This window comes from Limulus polyphemus, unplaced genomic scaffold (genome assembly GCF_000517525.1).
Source record: "Limulus polyphemus unplaced genomic scaffold, Limulus_polyphemus-2.1.2 Scaffold683, whole genome shotgun sequence".
Classification (NCBI taxonomy): domain Eukaryota; kingdom Metazoa; phylum Arthropoda; class Merostomata; order Xiphosura; family Limulidae; genus Limulus; species Limulus polyphemus.
The window spans coordinates 424,772-436,245 of NW_013666293.1; the positions used below are offsets into that span (position 1 = coordinate 424,772).

Here is an 11,474-nt window from a genome sequence, read left to right on the forward strand (position 1 = left end):
CCTCATCAGTGACCCTGGACACTACCACCAATGAAACTTCAGACCAATTCCAAGCTTTTACTTGTTGTTAAATTGTATAATATTGAATAATAAATTATGTGCAATGCCATATTATTATTCACACATCTAAATTAATTTAGGTTACTATATGGTGAGTTAAAAAGAACAACCCCATAGACGTTTGAAACAATAATTGTCCTACATTATTTGTTGTAAGGGTGCTGTTGTTTGTCAGTCATTACAGTGCATGATGATTTCACGTAGTCATGAACCAGTTCTTTAAGAATTTTATTTATTTTACTAACAGTATGCATCACAGTGCTCTAAGTAGAATACTGATTGTCCTCTTAAAGAAACAGAAGGATGTCTTCAAACTATTTAGAAATGGGGCTCAAATTACCCTGTATAAAAATGGAGTAACCTAATCAGATATAAGCTGGCAGATTGTCTTTAATGGCAAATATGTGGGTGACTATTTCATGACCATTGGTTTTCAAAATACCATGATTATCCATGATGCATGTAAACCCTGTTGCAAAATTATTTACATTTGCATTATATCTCTTGTACATTGAGATTTACAATCCTATAGTAACTGTTTAATGCTCATATTACAGATTTCTTTTCACCAAAAGTAAAATTGAAAACATAATCTGTGAAAGGCCTAATGTATTCCTTGATTTGCCATGCTTTCTTCTGTGGTCTGCAGTTATACTTATTCAGGACTCAAAAATCCCATTTTTATTATTATCATTATTATAAGAGGCCTAAATGTATTTTCCTGGTTTTTGACCAAAGCTGTGCTGATGAGCCTTGAATGTAATACAGCTGTTACTGCATTTTTTATCAAACCAGTAAGTTTGTAGGTCCTGGTAGTTTGTTACCATTAGCCTGTGTGAACCAAGTTTCAAGCAATTTATCTTTCAACACAACCAGACCTTATTTTTCACTTTCTATTCAGTTTCTAAACATTTCCCACCTAATTTTGAAAAGAAGTTAATAAACTACACTTTTATTTTTTAAAGTTAATCTTTATTTGGTAATTTTTTCTGGTTACTCTATCATAAAATAACAGCCCTTTAAAAAGTTCATCATTTTTTACCCCCAATTTCAAACTAATTACTGGGAGAAAGATAAAATTTTCTCCTATTTTACCATTTTTTTTTACTAACCGACTCATCATAGTAATTTCAGAGAGCTCTGGTAAATACAATATTATTTGCTAAAGAATGATGGGGAAAAACCCAGTAAAAAATGCACCAATTCTTGATAAAAAATTAACTTACCTTCAGAGGTTTGCAATTTTCTCTAACGTATCTGCCAGCAGAACTTTTGTCATCCCAGTCAAGCCTCCCATGGTAGAAATACTTGGTTCTAAGGAAACATAACAATGATCACTGGTTAATTGTTAAAAAAATAATAATTGTTTCAGACATTTTTTTCATGCATTTGTATATTACAAAATTCTTTTTTTAATTTTGTTGAAGTGTATAGTAAAAACTGTGATCACAAGGAGGTGTACGTCCTTAACAGTGGTGTTTGTGTTCAATACTAAAAGTTATTACCATGAGAAGAATTTTGAATATTTCTAATTATTATAATAAACTGCTAAGTAAAACAAAAATGGATATCTAAAACCTTAAATAAACCAAATGTATTAATTTTTACATCATTCAATCCAGTCAATACTGCTTTAAAAGTGCAGAAACTATATATTTTACCATGTTGGGCTATTACGAAACAGTTGTATACAATGTTGAATGATTTTTCTATGGCTGAAGAAAAACTATATTGAATGTTAAAACTGTTATAAATACTGTCAAAGTGAATGTTACTAATGTTTCTGGTTTATTTCCTTGAAAGATAAGTTATAATTTAACTCAAGAGTTGTGAAAATACTGCTTCAAGTTCAAAATAAATAACATTAAATCAACTTGCTACTTCTTATTTCCAACAAGAATGTCAAAATTAAGTGAAAACATTGTACTTTACCAACTCATATCAAAAACTGTAGCTTACAGACAATTATATTTAAGTGTTTTACATACCATTAAATATTTATGCTATTTCTTGCCCATTTATCAACTATTGTAGAACATGAACATTTGGAAATGTCACTAGTTACTTATTGCCGATCACCCTTCATAATGTCCGGTACTTCGAGTTAAAATAATATGACATATGTACTAGGAAACAATTAACTAAAATGGCTGAAAACATAAATCATGCATTTTTGTAGTTTCAAATGACTCGCATAATTTCACTTAACATCTCTAGGAAAAAAAAAGAGGAATTTGGCATATTGAAAGAAAACAAACTCGAAAAGAGCAAGGAGGAATTGTTATTCAAGTACTACAAAACGGTAATGTATTAACTTACTTTGTTTTCCGACACATACGGTATGGAAGTGGCCCTAAAATTCTCTCCATCATTGCTAGATGCTCTCGGTTGTCATGAGTCTGAAAAAATTAAGAGATTTAAAAAAAAAGTTCTCAAGAGACTGTTTAGATTTTTCTCTCTAACCTCTAATTTGTCAAATCCTACAATTAACTGTCAGAGGCTTTGAAGTTACAAAGCTGTACTATTTTCTTATTCTTCAAAATACATTAATTTCAGTTAAACATCACAAGTTCTAAATGTTTTCACTAACATTTGGAATACAATATTACTATCAAATAAACATGATGAAACCATCCTTATTACTTGGAATACACTGCTGCTATCAATTATATGATAAAACCGGCATCATAATTTAACAAAAATAGAGAATTACAAAATTATGTCATTTCAAAAAAACCTACCTGAAACAAGGTAATTCCTAAATAAAGTTCAAACAGTATGCATCCAATGCTCCAGACATCACAAGGTTGAGCCCATCCTAGTTCTTGTAAGATAAAAATAGATTTAAATAAATCAATGTAAAAAAAGACATTTTCAGACAGTTACTCCACAATAGACAATTTAATATAATTGTTAGTTCTACTATACAGTAATGTTATAATTCAAAAATACACTTCATTCACTAAACAATTTAACAAAAAAGATAATACTGTTTCCTGAATTTTAAAGTAGATTCATAATTTTGAAAAACTATTTTATCATGTTTTAGTGTTTGAAATAACCATTTTCATTATTATAACATATCTTTCAATCTGTTACACCTTAAATTTAGACTTCTATTGTAACAACACTAATTTATACATACCTAGGATGACTTCTGGGGCGCGATAATGCCTGGTTGAAACTACTGTACTATGGTGTTCATGATCAAATGTTGCTGACCCAAAATCAATTAGTCTAATGTGTGTGTCACGTACTCGACGGTTCTCTCGTTTCTGTTCAAATCCAAAAGTAATATGAGAAAAGAACTAAACACTAATACAAAACCTACTAAGCACTGATGAAAAAACACCATGTATCAAACATTAATTTTATCTTAAATAACAAAATTTGTTTTTAACATTAAAATTCAAAGCAAATAAAACAAAATAACTGAAAAGGAAAATAGCATTTTTTGAAATATTTCACATACCAGTTTATTGTGTATGGTAATTCAACTACTTACTTTTACCAAGCATAAAACTTTAAGACTTCAGTGATTTTAACTTTCAATCATGCTGTAGAAATCTCAATATGCAATGTAGTGACACTTGTAACAATACTGCGTTAGTTTTGGACTTAAACAAAATGAAACTTACTTTTTTTGTATGGTAGCTAACATCAGAGTCTGAGTTACAAAATAAAATGTTTTCTGGCTTCAAGTCTGTATGGGTAAGTCTGTTTTCATGCAAGACTGTTAAAAGATATACATAAAAAAAAACATTAAAAACTCAATAACAAACAAGTAATCCTGAATTCATGATATTCAAAATACTGATTACTTCCTAATAACAAGTTATTAATTTGAATAATATCTAAAACCAAATTACATAAAATAATTTGACTTTTCACTTTGGAGATGGAACTAAAGATTAACATGACTAATGCACCAATAAAAAAATGATTTGTAATTCTTAAGACTTTTTTTTTTTATATGAACAATGTACAATGATACTCACATTTCACAGAATAACACATCTGGTAACCAATGTGACGAACCTGCTCCAGTGGATAGGGTTGGTAGTTGTTCTCTTTCTGTACAACAGAGAGAAAAAGAATTTTTAGATAAGAATATATGTAGCATAATTCTTAATCTAGTCCCTTAGGGATTTTCAAGTATTAGACAAGTGTATAATAACAGTATTCCCACCATGCTGTATTTGTCATATGCATTGCTCAAAATGTTTCACTCAATCCAGAGCTCTTCCGGTCAACTGGGATACAACAAACACAACAGAGGTCAAAACACTATTATATATAAGGCATTTTATACAACAGTTATAGTACGTACACCTTTTACAAACTGGCCAAGAATAATTACAATTATACTTATCATAAGACATAAATATTAAGCCTATTACATTTTTAAACACTTACCTTCTTGAACAGTCCTAAGAGACTAAATCAAGAAGGTAGTATTTAGAAATGTAATAGTTCTAATACTAATATATTATAAAAAGTATAACTGTAAATGTAATTCTTGTTTATTTCAATGACTTTCCTTCTACGTGGCCTATAAAGAAAAGTTACTCTACTCCTAGTTCTTTATGTAAGTTTTGAGAGATCTTCTCTCCTTACTGCTGACAGCTTAACAAAATTGTACAGATCAATGGACACAGTCCACTTATGTGAATAAATTGCTTGGCTCACTTTTAGTGCCCATATCATTGCTGATTTAATCTTTAGGTCTTGTCTGTTTATGACAGTCAACATGGCTGAATTTGATTCTGTACAGATACAGAAAACATAGAGAAAGTCTGCAGGGCTTAACTGGTCAAGTTTACTAGACCATCCTGGAATTGACTGAAGAAATGAAGTACAATGAGCAGAGGAAGGTAAGAGTGTTGCTGTAACACACTGTTTATGGAGAACAATAAGAACTGTGCAAAAAAAAGGGAAATGTATATGGTTTGACCCACATTATGTTTAGGTTTGGCTTCAAATGAGTGAAACATTGGCCTGCACAAACTACCAGTCATGGTCATTTCTGTCTTTTTCAGAAAATTCTATGTAATTTAGTCTTTAAATGTGCTATATTTCACTTTTTTTCATTTCATACAGCTGTATGAAATGAAATATATTAATTTCACAAAAGTGAAGACTGGTATGAAAGCCCAATGAGGCAATAAAACATTCACACTACAACTGTAAAATGCAAATTTCCAGAATAATGAAACTTTGGTAAAATAATGTTGAATGTGAAAACTACATGTCACTGGGTTTCATCTCTCTGTGGTGTGATAATAATACATGCTACAATCTAAACTTGCTCAATGCGTTATGCCTGAAATGAAGTCTACAATGCATTTCAGTAACTTGCTAAAAAAAAACTATAAACAGCATACAAATCCAACAGTGTGAAAGAAGGTTCATTTTCTGAAAACCAAAAAATAAGTACACATGGTTAAAATTGATTAAAAATATGTTTTATAAGTCATTTTAACAACCAACAGAACCACTCGAAAACATACACTTTAATAAGTTGAATGCATTTTTATAGGCTCACTTGGAGGCCTGCAATATATAAATAACAGTGCATGTTGAGTATATATATATAATTTTCAAAAACAAAAGGAAAGTATCTGAATTCAACAGCATCAGAAATATGATAGAACACATCAGTTAAATATACATGTATTAGAGATGTATCTAAATACACTATTTAAAAAAAAAGTCAAGCAAAGCATTTCTTAATTGACTAACCAAATCTGGGAATCTACATATAAATCAAAAATACTTTTGTCAAATATTCAAGGCAAACTTGAAACTATAGTCTGTAATATAATTGGTATAATACTCACAAGGAAGTCAAAGACACTAAGTCCTAGCATTTCAAATACTATACACATGTGTCCATGATAGTCAAACCAATCCAGCATAGTGACACATAACCTACAAGAAAAATTACCAATGTGACTTACTTGTGTCACAAAAACAACCTTCAAGAACAGCAAAAAACACCATTTTACCAACATATAACTAAACACCTGGTAAAAATAACTAGAAGTAATTAAAAGTTCATACTTTGAAAGAACTACTAACAATGTGACACACTCAGAAAGAATTAGTAATTATAAGCTTAAAAATCACAAGTTTTTGACAAATGACAATACAAAAACTTTGAATTAAAATAGCTCTTAAAAATACCATAAGAAAAAGAATGCTTCATCATGAATACTAGGACATGTAAGTAAAGCAGATTATACAGCATTTAATAAAGGCCATTAAACATGTTAAATTAAAACAGCTAAAGCAGAAAAATCAGATATTAAAAGAAAATATTGAGAAAGTTCTTTTGCAAACTACTATAAAATTCAAAACAATTTTAATCACCTTACCTGCAATGCATTATTTATTATACCACATATTTCAATGAAAGCTATTTATACTTTCATCAAAACATATATCACACTTTAATTTTGTTACAACTTAAATAATGTGATCACTAATGATACTTATTCTGTATATTAGCTTTCTAAATTATGTATTTTTTAGGACTGAGGAGACCAAACCTTTTATTTTCAGGATCAGCTTCTGCTAACTTCTCAAGAACATTGATCTCCAACTTTGCAGCCTCTCTGTATTTCTCTACATTTTTTATTACCTTCAAGGCCACTACTTTCTCACTAGAATACAAGTTAATTATCAATTTAGATTTATGTAAATGAAAAAAAAAATTTTTTTATATGAATTCAAATTTTTTAAAACCTAAAAACCATATAACAAAAATAAACATATTACTTTTGATGAAAGGATAGCTACAATACTTTACACGATTTGTGGATTACAAAAACTATTTTTCTTTTGATTGACATTTTTATTGTACGATATATAGAATATTTTATTCAAGAGTTTTTAGTTTCTATATGCATTAATAAAATATCGCACATACAATGAAAACAATGTTTATAGTGCTGCCACCTTTTGACAATAATTAACACACACACAGTTTTTTCTCAACAACGTTCTTCCAGTTACCTGACACATAAGCTATCAGTTCGTAACTTCTAAACTAAAACGGAATAAATGTTCATCTTATCAAACGAAACATTATAAAACTGAATCAACACCGTTAGTGTGCTCCTACACAACTTTTCCATTCATTTATCAAAACATACAAAATATTTTATGAATTAAGAATACACAGATGTATGATTTCGAGAATCACCACAAGCAAAACATTTAAAACGCCTCCTCCCCCTCCCCATCGAATAATTTCATGACCGTTAAGCAATTGAGATTATATGAAATGTAGGCTCTGCAATCTCCTGGAAAAAGGTCGAATTTGACAAAAATAGTTACTCTTGTTCTTTGGCATCATTCCGAGTAAATAAATTGTTTTTTTTATAACTGATCTTTGTGGTCTATGGAAAAGTTCCAACACACCACAAGAAAACACTTTAAAAAACTTGCTAAATATAGAGGGTACTTCACTGGAAGGGCATTGATGTCATCATGCAAATTTACCAATCCTTAGTGGTAACATCAACATCCCTGCAGTTTTATTTTTGCTGATAGTTTTCACCACATTTTTTTGAACAAATGAAAGTAATGAAGCTATTTTTCTTCGCTTCAGCCCAATTCTTTGAGATACCACAGTTTTGTAGAATACCATCTTTCCTAACACTAACTAGAATCTATTAGTCTGTGGATTCCACAACAAAGTCCTTTTTTAAAACTACGAAAATAACACAAATTAAAGTACAGTAAGGACAGGCCCGTCATTATAGTTGCAACACAACGTTCTCCTTTAGTTCAAGACAGAAGTTGTAAAGGCAGACAGGATGCCTACATGCTCCACTCGAAACAAAAATAACTACAGCGTCCCATGTCTGTTTTCATGGTAAGGCGTCAGGCCTACGCCTATATAAAGATAAGCTATGTAAATATGCATCCCTCCCTGAACAAGTCAAGCGTCTTGTCACACTTTCTAAGTACCGTTTTTTACTTTGGTCTTATAATCATTAACCGTACTTCAGGACATCACATTACACTTTTATAAATGATGATTTCATTAATCATGCACCCAACAAAAATCTAGATGTAGAAAACTATACAGTTTCCAAAAAAAGACATACAACGTGAAGGGGAACTATAACAAAAATGAATCCAAATTTTTTTTTTAAACAGGCATTGTAAGCAATGAAGTCGTACTTGAAGGATTTTGTGATATTCTGGTTAAACAGTACGAAAATCGGCAGAATTAAAATAACAATGCAGTAGGAGAGTATGTGTGTTAAAAGCAGTCAACTGTACCTTCACCCAACTCCTGGAAAAATGTCGACACAAATCTAAAAAGCCAAAAAACGTTAAGTTGTAAATACAATTTTTAGTCATTTAAAGGCCATGATTAGTAATGCCTGCTGGTTCATCGCAGGATATTCATTAACTACGACTTCACCGATTCTATTTAGGTCTTTAAAGCGGATAGAAAATAAGCTTGTTTACCGTTTCCTATTTATATCATTTCGCGCTAAGATAAGAACTTGAAGCAAGGTTTACCAGAAGCAATATGAACATACAAAAAATTTACGTGTTATTTCAACAACTTTAAAACTGTATCAAAGATTAAGTCTTTCAGAAATTTCTTGCCACAAACGACATGGAATATATCTAGAAGTTATGTCAAAATCAAAACGAGATTAACGGATTAAAAGATAATGTGTTAAACAAGATATTTCCTAACGTGTCCAATAGCTTGTGCGTTTTTAATCTGATAAACCGAAAAGATAAACTAAAATGTTTACATTGTCCATAAAAAAAAAAAAAAAGACTGAGAAGGCAATGATTTGATACAGATAAAAACATGCTCTTTGATGCTTGAAAGCTGTGATATAATAAATTAGTCCAATATGAACCACGAAACGAGAATTCAAAATATCCAGTTTATTCTCAGATGATAATTAAACCTTAAAATACCTTTATGCATGGTCAATATTTAATGTATCTGCCAGAAATGTCAATATTCAGTTTCCTTATTTTCACATTAATTAGACATACAACAGTAAATCCCTTATCTAAATACATAAACTTGCGAGTCAAACTTAAATGAGAAAATTTCTAAATCACGAAAACTGTTCTTTATTTTAGTTTAAAAAAACATTACTTTTATCGCGATCACATTCTGACACTTGTGCACAAAGCAACAGGAACACTTAGACAGTCGTGCATGAAATAGCAAGAGGTAGGCATTAAAACTTAAAATCTAAGCAACACAGAAAATGCAATGATACAATAAAATGTTTCTAGTTGAATTGTTTTTCAAAATAAATATTAAAAATAGGCTAACGTCGAAATCACGATGTTACGCAATATTTAATTTTACGTAAAAAATAATATAGAAAACTGTAATGATGTGGCAAGTATAAATCGTAAGATGTCTTTATGTGGTTATCTAAACATTTCAGCGACGAAATCACAAATCCTATTAATACTATCAGTTCTTCACGACATTCCTAAACTTATGTTGTGATCAACAGTAAAATATTAACAACTTTAAAAGGTCTAATATATGTTTTGTAAGTAAAGCAATTTAAAACAAAAATATTACAAACGTAGATTTAAAATATCTAACGACCCTTAAAGAAATGTAATTCAGTATTTCAGGGGTGCTTCACCAATTTCCCCTTTACGTCAACTAATGTTTTTTTTTTTCTTTTAGTAGTTTCGGGCAAAACTTAAACTATATTAATGAAAGAACTTTTAAAATGATCACTAGTTCAGTAGTGGTGGTTTACTCACATGAATCTTCTACGTTTTAATCAGTACCTAACCGATAAACAACGCACTGAGTTGCATGTCACTCAAAGTTAATGCATCAAAATGCTGATGAATCGAAGCTTACAATAATAAAAATCGCTTTAGCTTTTGACCTCGTTAAACTCCTATTAATCTCTAGACTTCAGATTAGAGTAGCTACTGACAGTCATAACTGAATAGATATTGACTATCCCGAAGATGCAAAAAATACAAACAAACAAAAACAACATTTAAAGTTGATCATCTTGTCTAGTGATTTTCTCTGAAAAGGAAAGTCTCAACGGAAAGGTAACTTACGTCCTGATATCCACAACCTTTACAACTTTCCCAAAGGTTCCTTCTCCCAACGTACTGACGATTTTATCTGAAAAAAGGGTAATAATATTAGTAACAAAAACAGACGGTGTTTCTTGTCACTACCATAATTTTGGTAGAACAGATTAAAAGATGTTATGTTTGTATGTATACACTTCCTGAAATTCCATACGAAACGGTCTATACTTTATAAAGATCTACAACACCCAAGGTTTCCCTATTTTTAACAACTTTCGTAACATTAAACAACGAAATACAAAATGGTTTCCGTCAAGTAAAGACGGTGTTTAACAGTAAGGAATAAAAAAATTAAACAGATATTGGCTTTTAAAGATCAGTAACAGCTCTGACACATTTAACTGCTCATATTAACTGGTTGGTATAACTAAACATATTCATGAATTAAAAAAAAAATTGTGTCCAGTATGAAACGTTAGGTTTCTGTGCATACTTCCTTGATCTATCACGTGTCGTAGCTATCAGTGGTTCAGGAACTGATAGCTTCATTTAGTTAACTGATCGACCTTGCTTTGGTAATAAGAAACAAGTACATTTATACTGACCTACTAACAAACTTTACAAATACATCTACATTCTCTTAAAAACAGATACGCAGAGAGTCTCAAAAGTCTACAATTTTTAGGTTTAACGATTAAGATTAACTCGTGTTTTTTTGTGATAGAAAGGAATAAAACTGTAAGTGGCAAGTAACAAAAACATCCACCGACCAAGTGTAACTAGATATGCGAGATCTGGCGAGTCAACTTACCAATGGAATTCCTACAAGTTTGCCAATATTCAAACACTGCGAAATGTGACTACACTGTACGTTATTAGTAGTGCTTGGTTTGATTTTAAGAAACATTACCCTCTAAGTGTTTCTTTGCGCTTGTTAATAAAAGTTCAGAAAACAAACCACCTTTCCGAACGCAGTATCGTACAAACCCCTAATCCAATTTGTCAACAGAATAACGTGTATAATATATAAAATTAAAACATATCCTGATAATATCCTTGGGGTATAGAATTTGGAAGTAATATTTTTGTGACCTAAATATATCTGATCTCCACGTCCTTGATTAGTCACATATAGTGAATTTCAGATCACACGTAATCACAGTGTCAATCTTTTTTTTTAATGATACTTTTGACTTGGTTGTTAAGATATGTTAATACATAGTATGAATGTCTATTCAAGATTTTGTGCTTTGATTTTTTTTAAATACTAAACCCTATTCGACTAGTTAACTAATGTTGTGAAACCGAAATAAAACGCGTCATTTGGATTATAATATTAGAAA

General features: G+C 30.5%; 1 protein-coding gene across 5 annotated transcripts in view; it reads right to left on the minus strand.

The window, feature by feature from the left end:
- Window positions 1–11,474, minus strand: part of LOC106459931 (dual specificity protein kinase CLK2-like) — a 48,036-nt gene that overhangs the window by 1,980 nt on the left and 34,582 nt on the right. For all 5 annotated transcript variants that reach the window (XM_013919599.2, XM_022386510.1, XM_022386513.1 and 2 more), the window contains 9 exons: window positions 10,156–10,222; window positions 6,612–6,725; window positions 5,901–5,991; window positions 4,059–4,134; window positions 3,699–3,793; window positions 3,206–3,335; window positions 2,802–2,884; window positions 2,380–2,459; window positions 1,287–1,374 (listed from right to left, as the gene is read on the minus strand). In XM_013919599.2, coding sequence (XP_013775053.1) covers window positions 1,287–1,374; window positions 2,380–2,459; window positions 2,802–2,884; window positions 3,206–3,335; window positions 3,699–3,793; window positions 4,059–4,134; window positions 5,901–5,991; window positions 6,612–6,725; window positions 10,156–10,222 — 824 coding nt within the window. The remainder of the gene's footprint in view (window positions 1–1,286; window positions 1,375–2,379; window positions 2,460–2,801; window positions 2,885–3,205; window positions 3,336–3,698; window positions 3,794–4,058; window positions 4,135–5,900; window positions 5,992–6,611; window positions 6,726–10,155; window positions 10,223–11,474) is intronic.